The sequence below is a fragment of the Acipenser ruthenus genome, chromosome 3 (assembly GCF_902713425.1).
Source record: "Acipenser ruthenus chromosome 3, fAciRut3.2 maternal haplotype, whole genome shotgun sequence".
NCBI classification, from domain to species: Eukaryota; Metazoa; Chordata; class Actinopteri; order Acipenseriformes; family Acipenseridae; genus Acipenser; species Acipenser ruthenus.
Window position 1 is genome coordinate 52,308,869 of NC_081191.1, and position 20,190 is coordinate 52,329,058.

The 20,190-nt window shown below is 40.4% G+C and overlaps 1 protein-coding gene across 2 annotated transcripts in view; it reads left to right on the forward strand.

Moving 5' to 3' along the window:
- Positions 1–284: 284 nt before the first annotated feature.
- Positions 285–20,190, forward strand: part of tmem65 (transmembrane protein 65) — a 100,696-nt gene continuing 80,790 nt past the window's right edge. The window contains exon 1 of one of the 2 annotated variants that reach the window (XM_034058544.2): positions 285–1,441. In XM_034058544.2, the coding sequence (XP_033914435.1) occupies positions 1,159–1,441 (283 nt within the window). In that variant the 5' untranslated portion in view covers positions 285–1,158. The remainder of the gene's footprint in view (positions 1,442–20,190) is intronic. The other variant, XM_034058542.2, reaches the window with a different exon arrangement.

The window sequence follows — 20,190 nt, forward strand, 5'->3', positions numbered from 1 at the left end:
ACATTCGATGGTAGTATTTAACATTCAATACTTGCGTTTAATATTCAATGTTGAATGTATTATTTGATGTTAAAATGTAACATTTGATACATACATTTAATATTTAATGTGTTTATTATTTGATGCTAAAATTCAAAGTTGTCATTCATTATTTAATTTTTTGTTATTTTCACCTCGCATAATCGCCAGGGTCGTTACAGTATGATAACAATCTTGAAATAACCTATTTTGTGTGCAGGACATGGGGCTCTTATTTTGATACTTTGCCCAAGTCTGTGCCGTTTTGAACACCGGAAGTAGTTCCTAGCGCCACACTGCTCCGATCTTAGAGGTCTGTGCGTGAGTCAGTGTTGCGGTCTCTGCATTAATTTCTGTACGAAATAAATAAAAAGACGGGGCTTGTTGTGACGATATTTTATATTATGTGATTGAGGGGAAATCCGAATACATGTATTCAAACCCTGTTCGGCAACATCACGAGAAAACAACAGGGGCTCTGGAAAGGAAAGTATTCTTTACTGAGAAATGTTTGACTCATCTTTTTTTTTTTAAAACCTAATTTGTAGTTGTAGTTTTCTGGGAAGGAAGATCTTGTGTCAAAGTAACAAGTAACAGTAAATTAAGGGAGATTTACCGGTAATGTTTTTATTATAAACACATTCTGAGATTTACGGGACATTGCTGCGTGTTACATTAGGGCACGGAGAATAGATTTTTAGAGGCAGTATGTGTTTCTTAGTTGGCTTCCTATTTGTCAGTACGTACAACGATTTTTTTTCCATTTCTGGTATAAACGTTATTTAACTGTTTTTCTTAAATACAAACCAAATCTGATAAAATAATATTTATTATCAATTTAGTATATATACCTACAAATCGATTATTTTACGAAAAATATGTGAAAGAACAAATACTTTGCATGAGTGTACTTGGCTTCCTCTATGAATAGCGTCATCCTTATTAACTAACACTGGTAATGTATTGCATGTGCAATAATATTGTTTACCCTTAGACGAATGTAGTTAGTTTGCTAGTTACGTATAACGTCTTAATAAAAGTAAATTGAATATTTCTGTCATTGGCTTCAAACCGTGTACTGTTGGCCTGTCTTAAAAAGGGGCGTTCTTTTTTCATCCTCAATTAAATCATACCGTAGTCATGCTACTGCCATGTTTGCGGAGAGTTCTGCGGCCCGCCCTATCCTTGAAGCCTGGACTTTTCTTTGGGAGGGTTCAAGAGAATAAAGCTCTCGGAGTCCGTTTTGCATTGCCCGTGCAGCTGGCCCCATGTCGGGGTTTGGGCACTCACCCACATAAGGAACCTATGGAGCCCCTGAACTCGCCACAGGGGGCACGGGAATTCATCTATAGCCTTCACCCGACCGAACGGAGCTGCTTGCTGAGAGAACTGCACCGCTTTGAGTCCATAGCTATAGCACAAGGTAAGCAGATATAACCACTGTATAATCACTTTATTACAGACGTGGAAGAACTGTTCTGAAACACATTGTAACCAGATTATATTTTAATGAACGCTGTATGCACAGGGTTACAGGAAATCGGTCATATATAGCTCCAGAACTGTATCGTATTCTACTTTTAATTACAGTTTCATATACTAAACCACTACATGTAAACGAACATGACAAGAATTCCAGTGGACTTAAAAGTGGTGTTTTTCTGTCGAGTCCTTGACCTTCAGTTCCCTTGTCTACTGACTGAAAGCTGTTTACAGAACAATTGACAGTTCTGTTCCTACTGAGAGGGAACAGCTGTAGTGCTAAAATAGGCGGAGGGAGGGGGGTGTCTTATGTAGCAGACAGAGTGTAGAATTTTGGTACTTGCACAGAACAAGCTGCAAATGCAATACGATGTGTATTGCATTTGCATTATTGTGTTTGCAGCTTGGTCTGTGCCAGTAGCAAAATTTTGCACAAAAATATATACACATTTTGGAAGCAAGCTAGAAATGTGTTCGTCTTGTTCCTCTGCTCCAAGACTGTACCAAACACATAGATATAAACATGTTTCTTGATTTCTGTTAAAGTATTTATTATTTCTTTTCAATAATGGCTCATTCCATGACAGACCATGATATATATATATATATATATATATATATATATATATATATATATATATATATATAATATATATATATATATATATATAAATAAATAAAATGGGTCTGTAATTCGTATCACCCACCGCCCGGGACAACACGATTTGTGTGACGGACAAGAAGTTTTGCTGTTATACTTTGCCCATTGGACAAATAGTTTTTATTTATTTATTTTTCCTATGTTCGTTCTGTTGCTAGAAAGACACTCCGGGTATATTTCTAGAGAGCCACGCAAGTTTCTGAAAACTGAATTGCAGAAGTCCAAAGCACAAACATATTAATAAAAAGTGTTTACGTCCCACCCCTATCACGTTTGATTGGCTAGCTGTGGAATAAACTGATCTTCTGTTGGTTACAAAGAAACTCAGAAATGGTTGCTGACAGCTTCTGGCAACGTGCAAACCTTTTTTTTTTTTTTTTTAAATTAGCAAGTAAGTGATACTGCTTTCTTAATGCATGAACCTGACATGTAAATGCAGCAATCTAGTAAAGTTTAAGACCAAAAAAAACCTCACCATAGTCGCTCCAGATTAGCAGATTAGAAAAAAAAACGTTGTGTAATTTATAACAGTTCGTGGTCAAGCTTTTGGGATGTGTAAAATAAATAAATAAATGAATAAATAAATAAGTTGTTTACGTTTCATAGCATTTCAAGACAAACTTTCCCAGCAAAAAATGTAATGATTTTTTCTTTAGATTTTAGAGTTGCTAACCTAGTTTGCGATTTACCATATTTACATATTTTTTAGATTAGATTTTAGAAACACTACATTTTGACTAGATTAGTTATATATTGGAAATGCACAATCTATTGATTTGTGAAACTATTAAAACATGATGTTTATAATGATAGAAAAGAAATGCTTAATATGAGATTATCTGTACAGTATTTTATTATTATTTTACAATAAAACACTGTAAATCTCATGACAATGTGTTTATGTATTAATTCATTCATTTATGTATTTCTTTTTCAGTGAGAGTAGTACAGGGAAAGAATGTTGCTGCCCCCCCCCCCCCCCCCAAAAAAAACCCCATCAGGGTATGAAATAGCATTGCCGCCTTTTCCACAGACCAAACCCAGACATATTTCGCAGTCAGCCTTGGTTTATCAAAACTTCAGTATACTGTAATACAATTGAACACAATACCACCACATCTCTGTGCAAATCAGTAATCATGCGGTATACACAGTATTGTGAATGATCTAATTCCTGTGACCTGGAGGTAAGAAGTGTGCTCTTTGGTTGCAAATACATTATATGCTGTGGAAGATACAGTTTTTGCATTAGCCACCGTGGTTTTTTTGACCACCAATATTGCGGCATAAGAACATAAGAAAGTTTACAAACGAGAGGAATGCTTGAATCAGATCACTGTGTAGTCTTCTTTGTTCAAGACTGAATAGATTCAATTCTTTGAGCCTGTCTGCATACGACATGCCTTTTAAACCCAGGATAATTCTGGTTGCTCTTCTTTGCACTCTTTCTAGAGCAGAAATATCCTTTTTTGTAACAAGGTGACCAGAACTCAACACAATATTCTAGATGAGGTCTTACGAATGCATTGTACATTTTTAACATTACTTCCCTTGATTTATATTCAACACTTTTCACAATATATCCAATAATCTTGTTGGCCATTTTTTATAGCTTCCCCACATTGTCAACATGAAGACATTTGAGTCAACATAAACTCCTAGGTCTTTTTCAGATTCCTTTTTCAATTTCATTATCTCCCATATGATATTTATAATGCACGTTTTTATTGTCTGCGTGCAGTACCTTACACTTTTCTCTATTAAAAGTCATTTGCCATGTGTCTGCCCAGTTCAGAATGCTGTCTAGATCATTTTGAATGACCTTTTCTGCTGCAATAGTGTTTGCCACTCCTCCTATTTTTGTGTGGTCTGCAAATTTAACAAGTTTGCTTACTATACCAGAATCTAAATCATTAATGTAGATTAGGAATAGCAGAGGACCTGATACTGATCCCTGTGGTACACCACTGGTTACCTCGCTCCATTTTGAGGTTTCTTCTCTAATCAGTACTTTCAGTTTTCTCCATGTTAACCACTTGTTTACAGATACTGTATTTGTTTATATATTTCTTTTATATACAGTACAAATGCAAGATTGGTATTGACAGTGAGAAACACTGGGGATACCAAATTAGACAGCTAACAGTATTATTAGTCTATGGCAGTATTATTTGGTGTCCCCTGTGCATTTCAGACAGTGGGGCTCCAAAATGTCAAGTTTCCACTGTCACCTGTGCCCCATTATCACACACAAAGGGTTTGATTGATATTGGGTGTATTTACAGTGAGAAACACAGGGGATACCAAATAACAATATGGCTGTATTAATCACGCCATCCTGTCGAAAAAGTTGCAGTAAATGATTGCAAAATGCAGCTGACAACTGCTGCGCGTGCACATCACTCGTATTTTACCTCAGACACGAGCAAAAGAAAAATTAGACGGGCCTGTGGGACAATCTCATTTTACGCATGCGCAATGCACCAGGGGATACAGGTTTCTGAGGGGGTACTGAATTGGTTACAACACCTGTTAACTCACAATGTAAATCAGAAATGACTTCAGAAAAAACTTGCACCAACAGCTGTTCGCATGACTTCCGCTTGCCTCTGAATTAATCAAAATACTTTGAAGACACTCTAAAATGTACAAAACAGTATCATCACTGGTATTAGTTTATAGCATATTTCTCACTAGATACATTTTTGTCGAGCATAGTTCTGTAGCTGGGTCGCTACGTCGGGCCTAGCAGCTCAGCCATGTAACCCTAATACAATACAATAAAAACCGTTGTTAAAAAAAAAAAAAAAAAAAAAACTTTTTACATACTAAACAGGTAAAACAACAAGACCCTTTTTAATTTCTACAGATGGCACAAGACAGCTACCGTATTTCAGTTTGAAAATCAAAGACTCTCATTGGCTGAACAGGTTAACAGGTAACAAGGAGGAACACCGATCTCCCCGATGTGGAAGGGGTGGGAATGGGCGGGGCGGATGGGATTGATTGACAGTTTGCAAGTGCATGCATTGAGTGGATAAAAAGCACATCGCATGACAAAGTGCACACTGAATGGATAAAAGGCACACAGAATGGTTAAAAGGCACATTGAATGTATAAAGCTCATATTTAAATGTTTGATGCTAGTTTTTAACATTCGACTGTTGCATTTAACATTCGATGGTAGTATTTAACATTCAATAATTGCATTTAATATTCAATGTTGAATTTATTATTTGGTGTTAAAATTTAACATTTGATACACAAATGTAATATTTAATGCTAGGTCTTTTTCATAGTTCCCTTCTTCAATTTCAGTATCTCCCATATGATATTTGTAATGCACATTTGTATTGCCTGCGTGCAGTACCTTACACGTTTCTCTATTAAATGTCATTTGCCACGTGTCTGCCCAGTTCTGAATACTGTCTAGATCATTTTGAATGACCTTTGCTGTTGCAACAGTGTTTGCCACTCCTCCTATTTTTGTGTTGTCTGCAAATTTAACACGTTTGCTTACTATACCAGATTCTAAATCATGAATGTAGATGAGGAATAGCAGAGGACCTAATACTGATCTCTGTGGTACACCACTGGTTACCTCACTCCTTTTTGAGGTTTCTCCTCTAATCAGTACTTTCTGTTTTCTACATGTTAACCACTCCCTAATCCATGTGCATGCATTTCCTTCAATCCCTACTGCGTTCAGTTTGAGAATTAATCTTTTATGCTGGACTTTGTCAAAAGCTTTTTGGAAATCTAAATAAACCATGTCGTATGCTTTGTAATTATCCATTGTCAATGTTGCATCCTCAAAAAAATCAAGCATGTTAGTTAGACACAATCCCCATTTCCTAAAACCACATCAAAACAAGGGCAACAACTCAGGTAAGACAACTATTAAATGTATTTATCTAAATGCTAGAAGTCTCAGAAACAAAATGTTAGAACTTGAAGCTACTACACTAACAAGAAACAACGATGTGATAGGTGTTACAGAAACTTGGTTGTCTGAGAGTGATGGAGACGAATATAATATTAGTGGGTACACACTGTATAGGAAAGACAGGCAGGACAGAAGAGGCTGAGGGGTAGTGCTATACATAAGAAATAGTCTTGAAGCCCAGGTGTTAAATCAGGACAAAGAAAACACTGCAGAATCAATATGGGTCAGAATAATGGACAAAAATTCAAATTTGGTGCTATAGACCACCAAATTCAGACGCTGAGCAAAATAATCTGTTATGCAATGACATTCGAAATGCGTGTAGAAAAGGAGAAGCCATAGTAATGGGGGATTTCAACTTCCCTCGTATAAAATGGGAGAAACCGGTGGGGAGCACGACGGACGAAATTGAAATGGTGGAAATGACAAATGACTGCTTCCTAACGCAATTTGTCAAGGCACCGAGTAGAGGGGAGGCATGCCTTGACTTAGTCTTTTCAAATAACGAAGATAGAATAACTAAAACAGAGATCAGAGAGCCATTGGTAAACTCAGACCACAACATGGTCTCATTTGAAATATTTTTTAAAACCCCAAAAGTAATGACTAAGCTAAGGTTTACAATTGTAGAAAAGCAAACTATGAAGGTATGAAACAGAGACTAATAGAAGTAGATTGGAGTAAAATAGAGAAAACATCCACAGAAAAAGGATGGCTGTTTTTTAAAAATGTAGTACTAGATGCGCAAAACAATTACATCCCAAAAGTAGACAAATCTAAATCTAAAACAAAAAGGCCAAAATGGTTTAATAGATCAATTAAAAAAAATATTCAGCGAAAAAAGGCACTTTACAGAGCTTTTAAAAGGGACCAAAAACAAAATACACAGAAAGAGTACTAGGAACTGAACTGCAAACACAAGTCAAAAAGGACGTTAGAAAGGCCAAGAGAGAGATAGAAATCAATATTGCTAAGGGGGCTAAAACCAATTCCAAAATGTTTTTCCAATATTATAACAGCCAGAGAACATTCAAAGAGGAGGTTAAATGTCTAAGAGACACAAATGGCAAAATCATAGATGAAGAAAAAAAAAAAAAATAGCAAATATATTAAATGATTACTTTTCACAGGTTTTTACAAAGGAGGACACGGACAACATGCCCCACATGTCGACCTGTTCCTATCCAATTTTAAATAACTTTAGCATAACAGAGGCAGAAGTCTTAATGGACTAGGAGCTCTTAAAATAAACAAATCCCCTGGGCCAGATGAGATGCTCCCTACAGTACTCACAGAAATGAAAGAAGTTATTTACAAACCGCTAACCAAGATCATGCAACAGTCTCTTGATACAGGGGTTGTACCGACAGACTGGAAAATTGCAAACGTAATACCGATCCACAAAAAGGGAGACAAAACCGAATCAGGTAACTACAGACCAATAAGCCTGACTTCTATTATATGTAAACTTATGGAAACTAGAATAAGATCTAAAATGGAAAATTACCTATATGGTAACAATATCCTGGGAGAGTCAGCATGGTTTTAGGAAAGGGAGACCATGTCTAACTAACCTGCTTGACTTTTTTGAGGATGCAACATTGACAATGTATAATTGCAAAGCATACGACATGGTTTATTTAGATTTCCAGAAAGCTTTTGACAAAGTCCCGCATAAAAGATTAATTCTCAAACTGAACGCAGTAGGGATTCAAGGAAATGCATGCAAGTGGTTATCATATAGAAAACAGAAAGTACTGATTAGAGGAGAAACCTCAAAATGGAGCGAGGTAACCAGTGGTGTACCACAGGGATCAGTATTAGGTCCTCTGCTGTTCCTAATCTAAATTAATGATTTAGATTCTGGTATAGTGTGGGCAGCAGTGTGGAGTAGTGGTTAGGGCTCTGGACTCTTGACCGAAGGGTTGTGGGTTCAATCCCCAGTGGGGGACACTGCTGTTGTACCCTTGAGCAAGGTACTTTACCTAGATTGCTCCAGTAAAAACCCAACTGTAAAAATGGGTAATTGTATGTAAAATAATGTGATATTTGTATAATGTGAAATAATGTATAATGTGATATCTTGTAACAATTGTAAGTCGCCCTGGATAAGGGCGTCTGCTAAGAAATAAATAATAATAATAATAATAATAATAGTAAGCAAACTTGTTAAATTTGCAGACGACACAAAAATAGGAGGAGTGGCAAATACTGTTGCAGCAGCAAAGGTCATTCAAAATGATCTAGACAGCATTCAGAACTGGGCAGACACATGGCAAATGACATTTAATAGAGAAAAGTGTAAGATACTGCACGCAGGCAATACAAATGTGCATTATAAATATCATGGGAGATAGTGAAATTGAAGAAGGAATCTATGAAAACGACCTAGGAGTTTATGTTGACTCAGAAATGTCTTCATCTAGACAATGTGGGGAAGGTATAAAAAAGGCCAACAAGATGCTTGGATATATTGTGAGAAGTGTTGAATTTAAATCAAGGGAAGTAATGTTAAAACTTTACAATGGATTAGTAAGACCTCACCTAGAATATTGTGTTCAGTTCTGGTCACCTCGTTACAAAAAGGATATTGCTGCTCTAGAAAGAGTGCAAAGAAGAACAACCAGAATTCTCGGGTTTAAAAGGCATGTTGTATGCAGACAGGCTAAAAGAATTGAATCTATTCAGTCTTGAACAAAGAGGACTACGCAGCGATCTGATTCAAACATTCAAAATCCTAAAAGGTACAGACAATGTTGACCCAAGGGACTTTTTTGATCTGAAAAAAGAAACAAGGAGCAGGGGTCACAAATGGAGATTAGATAAAGGGGCATTCAGAACAGAAAATAGGAGGCACTTTTTTACACAGAGAATTGTGAGGGTCTGGAATCAACTCCCCAGTAATGTTGTTGAAGCTGACACCCTGGGATCCTTCAAGAAGCTGCTTGATGAGATTCTGGGATCAATAAGCTACTAACAACCAAACGAGCAAGATGGGCTGAATGGCCTCCTCGTTTGTAAACTTTCTTATGTTCTTCTTCTTATGCTGTCTCCCAGGATACTGTTACCATGCAATTAATTTTCCATTTTGGATCTGATTCTAGTCTCCATAAGTTTACATATAAGTCAGACTTATTGGTCTGTAGTTACCTGGTTCGGTTTTGTCTCCCTTTTTGTGGATTGGTATTACGTTTGCAATTTTCCAGTCTGTCGGTACAACCCCTGTGTCAAGAGACTGTTGCATAATCTTGGTTAGCGGTTTGTAAATAACTTCTTTCATTTCTGTGAGTACTGTAGGGAGGATCTCATCTGGCCCAGGGGATTTGTTTATTTTAAGAGCTCCTAGTCCCTTTAACACTTCTGCCTCTGTTATGATTGTTATTTAAAACTGGATAGGAACTGGTCGACATGTGTGGCATATTGTCCGTATCCTCCTTTTGTAAAAACTTGTGAAAAGTAATAATTTATAGTTGCTATTTTTTTTCTTCGTCTCTGATTTTGCCATTTGTGTCTCTTAGACATTTAACCTTCTCTTTGAATGTTCTCTTGCTGTTATAATATTGGAAAAACATTTTGGGATTTGTTTTAGCCCCCTTAGCAATGTTCATTTCTATCTCTCTCTTGGCCTTTCTAACTTCCTTTTTGACTTGTATTTGCAGTTCCAAGTACTCTTTCTGTGTACTTTTGTTTTTGGTCCCTTTTTAAATGCTCTGTAAAGTGGCTTTTTTGCTGAATGTTTTTTTTTTTTAATTGATCTATTAAACCATTTTGACCATTTTGTTTTATATTTAGATTTGTCTACTTTTTAGATTTGTCTACTTTTGTCTACTTTAGACTGTTAGACTTTAAGCTGCAGTGTTTTCTGATTAAAGCAATTAAAGATGTAATTTCTCCTTACTGCTTCTAACTGCTCTGTACTTCTCCACGACTGTACTTCTCCCACGCTGTCGCTGGGAAGACTGGCTGGCTTTTGTTTATCTGTGTTGTGCTGCTGGCTCCGCCCTCCCCCGTGTCTCAGAACAGTAGTGAATTTGAATCAGCTGCTCTGATTCAAATTCACACAAGGCCCCTAATTAATAATGCAATGCTTGTAATAGCAGGCCCCTAATAATGCAATGCTTGTAATAGCAGCATTCTACGGTAATCGTATTGTGTTTGAAAATGTTGCCAATTTTATTGCCTTGTTTTTAACTAATGTTAACAGATCCCTGCATGAGTTCCGCTGTAATGACTGTACACAGCAGCTTCTGCAGCTGTTGCTAGCCAGTCGTGAAACAGCTTCTGGGAGCATGGCACCGGTGAACTTTGAATGTGTGAACTGAAATAAAATAATGTGTATAGCAAGTGCTAAAAGAAGTAATCCAAACTTGGGTAACATCAAAATTTAGGAAGACATGCTAAATGTTAAGCAGAGCAACGCAGTGACTAATAAGAAAAGGTAAGATACTTGGAGTTCTTTTTTAACTCTGGACTGCAGTAAAACCATCTACTGTTGACTTTCTGTGAATGGATGGAGTAACGTCAACATTTGCACTGACAATTAAAAGTACAACCAGGCATCCTTGTTTTGAATTATTTACAGGTTATTGAATAAACAAATTAACTTGACTTAGTTTCATCTGATGTCAGTACTTGATGGCTAGTTGTAATTAGTAATGTTAAACTATTGTAATGTTGGAATGTATTTTCTATTGTTTTGGCCAGGTTATAATATTTACACTTAGGATTATTTTATAAATATTATTTGTTAGAATTAAACAGATGAAGACTATTTAGGTTGCTATATGATGGGTGTTATTTTATTCTGCATACACTACAGCAAAAATTATTATTTGGTTTGTGCAATATTATGCTACTGTTGCTTTAATTGGAAGAGATACGCGCTGTGACATTGCTGCTCATTGAGTTCTGTATTTTGAAATTCAGTAAACAAAAGGAAAAACCTGTGCCTAAGGAAATAGGGTATTGAACGAAGAAATCTCGTCTTGGACATTGTTTGTACACTTTGTGAATCCGGCTAAACTTTACCGACTCACACTGTTATGCTGTCTGCTTGTACACACGCATTTGCCTTTTATTCTTGGGCGCGTAAGGGACCAGAGTTCGGGTAATCGAATACACAAAATGGTGCACCCTGTGTATTCAAATAGGAAACCAGGCCCACCGAGAGGGCAGGGAGAACGTGGAAATTGCCCCGGGGCCCAACGCCCCGAAGGGCAAACTTTTTTTTTTTTTTTAAATGTATATAAAATATTTTAAAACAACTAGCACTGCTCAAGACCCTTGCGTTCCCACCACCACATTAAAAAGAAAAACTCCAGTACTGCGATGTGCTTCTGTTGTGTAATGATTGTGTATCCAGGCGCTGTCAAACACTTCCTTTCACACAATGATTTGACTTTCACATTTCATATTTTACTACGCCAAAAAGCTGAAAAAAAGGCATAGCAATTTAATCTATTTTTTAAAGACTTTTAAAAACTTTAATAGAACCCTAAAGTTGCACAATATATACCACAGTATGAATTATTCTATTATTAAGATCTATAATTTGCTTAAAACAACATGGTGCAGCAGTTTGTTAGAAAAATTGTATCGTGTAAAATAAATAAAGTACTTTCTTCAGCTGGTGGTAAACACAATTAGAGAATGATCGGTTATATTGCTTAAAATACAAATATATTTACCAATACAGGCTATTAGTTAAGAGCAGAGATGAGTGGTTTATTTTTGGCAAGGAATAAATAAAATAGTGTATAGCAACACCATTAAAATGTAGTTTATGCTAAAAACGTATGTTATTTGATAAGTAAGCTTCCGATTTAATGACTATTACACATGGAGTTTGTACAAAAAAAATATTTATTCACTTACCTAAAAAAAAGTTTGAATACTGTAAATAACTTAAATCATCCACACCCATCACCACAGAACCTAAACCTCTGGGTAGGAGAGGATCCCTCATGTCCTTTGTGTTCATCACCTGCAACATTAAGGCACATTTTGACAGGATGTAAGGTGGCTCTTAGCCAAGGACGGTTTACTTGGCGCCATGACCAGGTGCTGCGATGTTTGGCCTTAGCATTGGAAGACAAGCGTAAAATGACCAATAAGTTGCCACCTGTTCCATCAAAACATTACACACAAAAGACAACATTCCTCCGCCCAGGAGAGCAACCACCAAGAAAAGGTGTTAAAACCAATCCTCGCCCAGGACAACTGGAAGCTGCTAGAGACTGGAATATGCTGGCAGATGTTGGTCAACGGCTTATTTTTCCACCTGAGATTGCCACCACTAACCTTCGACCAGATATTGTCTTGTGGTCTGGATCAGCACGCCTTGTTCACCTGGTAGAGTTAACAGTGCCATGGGAGGATGCTGTAGATGAGGCGTATGAGAGGAAGAAACTGCGGTATGCTCAACTAGCCACTGAAGCGGAACAGCGAGGATGGAGAGTTCGGGTTTACCCAGTGGAAGTGGGTTGTCGAGGATTTGTGGCACACTCTACAACCCGGTTTCTCAGAGACGTCGGATTCAGTGGCCAAGAGTTGCGTCGCACAGTGAAGAACTTATCTGAAGCAGCAGAGAGGAGCAGCAACTGGCTGTGGTTGAGACGGAAAGATTCTGGCTGGGGACAGGTAAGTAAGCTGGGCTGAGTTGAGTGGGGGACGGAGGGGGGTGATGCTGGGACGCCAGAATCACCGTCGAGCCCTCTTGAGGTGTCGTGGGCTAGTCGACGAAACACTGAGGATGGAAGGTGCCCACTTGAAAACCCCAGAGATGTACCCTACTTAGCTCAATCCAGACGGTTGTCATGCTGATGCGCTGGGGAGGCCGCACTTTGGTTGATCCCCGGAGCCAGCATCGCAGCCGTTGTGTGTGCTGATGCGCCAGGGAGGCAAAATAAGCTGATCCCTGGAGCCAGCATTACACTTCAGCCATTAACACCAGACAGAAGGATATCTACATCATCATATGGAAGGAAACGTAAATGGATGGAGACACACATGGATCACATTAGTTTACTGTAAAGCTACGTCTTAGTTGGTGCTTATCTTGGCGAGAGCCGAGTTCAAATCAGCATGAAGTTTTAACATCTACTCTCGTGTAATGGAAATCATGAAGATCTGGATACGTCCAGTGACTGCTGTGAATAGTGCAGCTGGCAACAAGGGAAAGACCTTGTGACAGCCTGGAGAGACAGCTGACAGGAGGAAAGAGACCCCATTGGGGCTGGTAAGGGTTAGCTACCCTTGTCGGCAGTATCCAGCTCTGTGTTTACAGGATGCTGGAGACACCCGCCCAAGGCTTCTAAGAAATTAAAGAGAAAAATACCCCTAGAGTCTGCGAGAGCGGGGGCGGAAGATGACTCAACGTTGGACAACACGGTTAACGACTTAGGAACGGAAACGGATATGAGTATGGAGAGTACTTCACAAAAGACTAGTTCAAGATCTGCAGTTAACAAAGACATGGAACTCCAGGTTTGTGTCTGCGGCTGGAGCAAGGCGACAACGGTCAGGGGTTTGAAGATTCATCAAGGGAGAATGAAATGCTTGAGGGAGAAGGGACAAGGGCCTCGCATTGATCAGTACTTCTTACGAAGTCAGTCAAGTCAGTCGAATGAAATCCAGCGACAGGAAGCAAACCACAGTTCGCAGGATATCAGCACCCCTGTCATAGATGTGAGGAGGACTTGCATGGACACAGTTAGTGATGAACCTAATGATCCTTGTGAACCCGGTCAGACAAACCAGCATAAGAGAGAAAAGAACCTCAACGGGCACAAGCCTGGAGTTAAATGGCCAAGAGCTTGTGAGAAAACTGCATGGGACACAGTAAACACAGATCTCTGCATCGCATTGGAAAGATTAAGTGGAACAGTTGAAAAGAAGCTGGATAAATTTGGGGACATCATCTACGCATATGGAAGTGAGAGGTTTGGAGTTGATAAAAGGAAGGAAAAAGTACAAACTATTCCTGGAAAGTCTAGACGGCAGCAGGAGATTGAACGCTTAGTTAGAGTAAGGAGACAGCTGAGGAACCAATGGAGAAGAGCAGAACAAAGTCAGAAGGAGGGACTCAATCTCTTACAAAAGGTCATAAAAGATAAGCTTGCAACATTGCGCAGAGCTGAGCGCCTATGGAAACGCTACAAAAAGAAGGAGCGTGCGAGAGCTAACTTTTATAAAGACCCATTCAAATTTGTAAAGAAGTTATTCACCAGTGAGAAGAATGGCACACTAAAAGCATCTAAGGTTGAGCTGGAGAGATATTTGGAGGAAACACATACAGATTCAAAAAGGCAGGAGCCTATGTCAATTCCGTCAGACATCCCACCTATCAATCCACCAGAATACCAAATGGAGGACTGTGCACCTAAGTGGAAAGAAATAGAGCAAGCTGTGAAAAAAGCAAGGGCTTCATCATCTCCAGGGCCTAATGGAGTTCCGTACAGAGTGTACAAGAGTGCTTCAGGAGTTCTACGAATTCTGTGGAAATTGATGAAAGTGGCATGGGAAAAACAGGTTGTACCAAGAGCATGGCGCCGAGCAGGTGGAGTCTTTATACCTAAAGAAAAAGATTCTACAAGCATCAGTCAGTTTCGTCCCATTTCCCTATTAAACGTAGAAGGCAAGATTTTCTTCAGCATTATTGCTCAGAGATTGTCAGCTTACCTATTAAAGAACTGCTTCATTGACACTTCAATACAAAAAGCGGGCATTCCAGGTTTCCCAGGTTGCTTAGAACACATCAATGTGATCTGGCAACAAATTCAATCAGCTAAAAAGGAGAGGAAGGAGCTCCATGTGACATTCCTGGATTTGGCTAATGCATATGGTTCAGTGCCACATGAACTACTTTGGGCAGCATTTGATTTTTTCAGTGTACCGATGACAATAACAAATTTAGTGAAAGCCTATTTTGGAGATTTGCAATTCAGTTTTTCAACTTCAGAATTCAGCACTACATGGCAATGCCTAGAGGTTGGAATAATGGCAGGATGCACCATTTCTCCACTGGCTTTTACCATGGCAATGGAAGTAATCATTAGGGCATCAAAATGGGTAGTAGGAGGAGAGCGCTTGGCTTCTGGAATGCGATTACCACCAATTCGAGCATATATGGATGACATGACAACCATGACTACAACAGTAGCCTGCACTAATTGATTATTGGGCAAATTAACCAATAACATTGAATGGGCACGAATGCAATTCAAGCCCACTAAATCAAGGAGCATCTCTATAATTAAAGGCAAAGTAGTAGATAAAACATTCTTCATTAATGGTGAGGCAATACCAACAGTGTCTGAGAAGCCAGTGAAGAGTCTTGGGAGATGGTACGACGGGGATCTAAAGGACACAGTTCGTGTGGGAGAAGTTAGACAACAAGCAGTGGAAGGGTTGAAGAGCATAGACAGCTGCGCTCTACCAGGTAAACTAAAACTCTGGTGCTTTCAGTTTGGTCTACTGCCGAGGTTGCTGTGGCCACTGACTGTGTACGAGGTTTCTTTGACAACAGTAGAGAAGCTGGAAGCTTTAATCGGTTCATACATCAGGAAATGGTTGGGAGTTCCACGCTGCCTCAGCAGAGTGGGACTTTATGGTAAAGGAATACTGCAGCTACCAGTCTCTGCTCTAACCGAGGAGTTTAAGTGCGCCAAGGTCAGACTGGAAATGACATTAGTAGAGTCACGCGATAAATGCGTAAGGGAGGCAGCACCTGTGTTGAAAACTGGAAGAAAGTGGGCGGCAAAGAAAGCTGTGGAAGATGCAAAGGCTGCCCTTCGAATTGGTGATATCATGGGACAAGTTCAGCATGGAAGAGGGGGTCTTGGTTTCAGTTCAACTCCTCCTACATGGCACAAGGCGGCCCCAGCTCAAAGGAGGAAGCTGGTAGTCAACGAGGTGCAAAAGCAGGAGGAGAGGATGAGGTGTATAAAGGCCATTTCCCAGGCCAAACAGGGAGAATGGATGAGATGGGAGAGTGTGGAACAACGCAAGATTGGCTGGCAAGACCTATGGTCAATGGAACAGAGCAGGATCAGTTTCCTCATCAGGTCAACATATGATGTTCTCCCATCACCACAGAACCTAAACCTCTGGGTAGGAGAGGATCCCTCATGTCCTTTGTGTTCATCACCTGCAACATTAAGGCACATTTTGACAGGATGTAAGGTGGCTCTTAGCCAAGGACGGTTTACTTGGCGCCATGACCAGGTGCTGCGATGTTTGGCCTTAGCATTGGAAGACAAGCGTAAAATGACCAATAAGTTGCCACCTGTTCCATCAAAACATTACACACAAAAGACAACATTCCTCCGCCCAGGAGAGCAACCACCAAGAAAAGGTGTTAAAACCAATCCTCGCCCAGGACAACTGGAAGCTGCTAGAGACTGGAATATGCTGGCAGATGTTGGTCAACGGCTTATTTTTCCACCTGAGATTGCCACCACTAACCTTCGACCAGATATTGTCTTGTGGTCTGGATCAGCACGCCTTGTTCACCTGGTAGAGTTAACAGTGCCATGGGAGGATGCTGTAGATGAGGCGTATGAGAGGAAGAAACTGCGGTATGCTCAACTAGCCACTGAAGCGGAACAGCGAGGATGGAGAGTTCGGGTTTACCCAGTGGAAGTGGGTTGTCGAGGATTTGTGGCACACTCTACAACCCGGTTTCTCAGAGACGTCGGATTCAGTGGCCAAGAGTTGCGTCGCACAGTGAAGAACTTATCTGAAGCAGCAGAGAGGAGCAGCAACTGGCTGTGGTTGAGACGGAAAGATTCTGGCTGGGGACAGGTAAGTAAGCTGGGCTGAGTTGAGTGGGGGACGGAGGGGGGTGATGCTGGGACGCCAGAATCACCGTCGAGCCCTCTTGAGGTGTCGTGGGCTAGTCGACGAAACACTGAGGATGGAAGGTGCCCACTTGAAAACCCCAGAGATGTACCCTACTTAGCTCAATCCAGACGGTTGTCATGCTGATGCGCTGGGGAGGCCGCACTTTGGTTGATCCCCGGAGCCAGCATCGCAGCCGTTGTGTGTGCTGATGCGCCAGGGAGGCAAAATAAGCTGATCCCTGGAGCCAGCATTACACTTCAGCCATTAACACCAGACAGAAGGATATCTACATCATCATATGGAAGGAAACGTAAATGGATGGAGACACACATGGATCACATTAGTTTACTGTAAAGCTACGTCTTAGTTGGTGCTTATCTTGGCGAGAGCCGAGTTCAAATCAGCATGAAGTTTTAACATCTACTCTCGTGTAATGGAAATCATAACTACTTTGAGAAAGAGTAAACTATCCTTCTGCAGATTTTAATTGAGATATTGAAACTTCTACGCGTCGTTGACAATTTCCTTCAAACCCATTATCAAAATACTGTATCGGTTGAAAAGATCTTCCTCAGACACTGCTAAGATTGCAAGTATCATTGCTTGGTTTAGCAGCGGAACATGCCAATCCTTCCCTCGGGCCCATGACGGCTCTCGGCGGCCCTGTGGGAAACTTCGAAATTCCCATCCCTAATCCTAATAATAAACACTATTAAAACAATATTCATAATACAAAATAATAACCATCCTTCTCAGAGCGTTGTCGCTTGTGTAGCCTCTCCCAAGTCAGCGCCAATCTTGCTGAGTCCTGGAAAGATTGTGAATGGCATTTTTGACCTGAACACATCGGATCCCAAATCAAAAAGTTAGACAATTCGATCGTGTATCTGGGTATCCATCGGGACATCTTGCTGTGAGACTGGATATGATGTAAATGAAATGTTGAATTCACAACAAATAAAGCTGCTGTTTTATCTGCAAGTCTGGGAAACGGACGCCAAACAAGGCAGAAAGTGAAAAAAAAGTAACGGTCATAATGAAGTAGGGTTGCCACCCGTTCCGGTTTTGCCTGGATTGTTCTCTTTTTGAGGCAACTGTCCTAACCAGGGCTTGAATTTCAGCGCGGGATTGCGGGAATCGCACATTTTCCAAGTTGCTCCTACATATCTGCAACTTTCAGTGCGGGAAAATCCTGCAGAGATATTTTAAGACACCAAGCTACTGTATTTTTCACCCAATTTAGAATGCCTGAAACGCTACAACAATCTGTAAGGAAGTGGGTGTCAGTAACGAAAGCACTATGAGCCGCATTCTGAGTAGTTCTGGTTAAACATAAATAAATAAATAAATAAAAGTAGTGCTGGATAGTTTAAGTGCCGCAAGACTTGATTCTCTTGTACGTGGTACTCAGCCGCTATCTTTAAGGATTATAGAAACTCAGTATACTGCAGTAAGTAAACAGTTTTGAAAAAAAGACGATATTAAGTCTATCAGGTGTTTTGCAAGCAGTGACTTTAGCTTTAACTCTTAAAACTTTAACTCTTAAAGCTCCATTCATTTTCGGGCGCTAGCGCACCGAAGGTTACGCACATATTACTCGGGCACCATAAAAGCCACCTACCTTGCTGGTTTAAAAGTACAGATTTGGGACTTTCCAAAGACAAGAGGTAGATCCTGAAACATGAAAATTGCAGTATAGAGTACAAAACTCTAGAGACATAGAAATTGGTCAACCACCGACTTCAGTCATTTTGACTTGCTTTTGCTGTACATGTCATATGATAGTTTTTTGTGGCCATACTAATGTTTTATTGATCCATTAAAGCAAGCAAGGAAGATGATAAACATAGAATAATCTGGTTTGCTGATTTGCATTCTGTGGATGCTGGCTATTTTATTTTTCTCTAATGAATTCTTTCCCAGATATTGTTCCAGATTATACAATGGTTTGGATACATTAAGCGCTGTCATTAAGAATTGTCTTACTGCAAGGCTGTTGCATCATAGACCAACTCACTAATTGATATACTAATATCACTTCTCCTTAATAATAATAATTATTAATGAGTGACTGTCACAAAGACGGCCGGAGTGGGTGGCGTCAGACCAGATGCAGGAAATAAATAAACAGAGAGATGGTGTTTTGGTAAAGCTGAGCGCGTGATTGCGCTCAGCATTTAATAACGGAACAGAAAATAAAAGGTTTGCAACAACAAAAACACAGGACACGGCACTTCACGCCAAAATAAAGAGACAAACAAAACGTACTAAACACTTAACAAACGGTGCACGGACAGACAAACAAACACGGTGAGAACAAACACTTATCTTGCACGTTTTTACTTTGCTTTTAGTTACTCCTCTCTCTCTCACCCGTTCTCCTCTTCCGAACACCCAACCACGAGTGACTAAAAATGTGCCTATTTATACTGTTGTGCTGGGATTCAATTACTAATTAATTATTCACTTGAATCCCAGCACGTGAATTAATTCTGTGCAACCCCGTGCCACACATTATACATATTTTATCTGCACGTGAAGTGATGTGCCATCCTCGTGCCTAAATATAATTATACACTTTTTAAATACACGTGAAACACAGACCCGTTTATATCCCGTGTACCAATCTATACACCAACATTAACACACGCAAGATACAACACATAACACACAAATGCACACAGGGGCGGGGCGCTTTGCCACATATACCCCCCCCCCCTGTGCAAAGCACACATGGCCTCAACGGCCACCTCCCCCCTTAAATACCCAGCAGTCCAGGCCAAAGTCTCGGGCTGGGAAGGGAGGCTTCAGTGGGCCCATGGCTGGCAATGCTGTCAGCACCCCTGCCGGTAGTGGCACGGCTGACAGCCTGCTGGTCCATGCTTGCAGCGAACTTGCTGCGGGGGATGCTGGTCTCCTGACCTCACCCCCTTCCTTCGTAGCCGGTAGCTCCCCTTGGTGGGGCTCCGACCACAGTACTGCCGGCAGCGAAGAAGCTGCAGTGGGAGCAGGTCTCCGGACCTCCCCCACGATCTCCGGCAGCGAAACTGCTGCTGGGGTTGGTGGTCTCCAGACCTCCTCCCCCTTCTTCGTGGCCGACAGCTCCCCTTTCTGGGGCTCCGGCCACCGTACTCCCCGTGGTGGAGGTACGGGAAGCAGAGACAGCTCCTGCTGTTCTGCTTCTGGCAGTGGCGGAGGCAGCTCCTGCTCCTCTGCTCCTGGAAGTGGCAGAGGCAGCTCC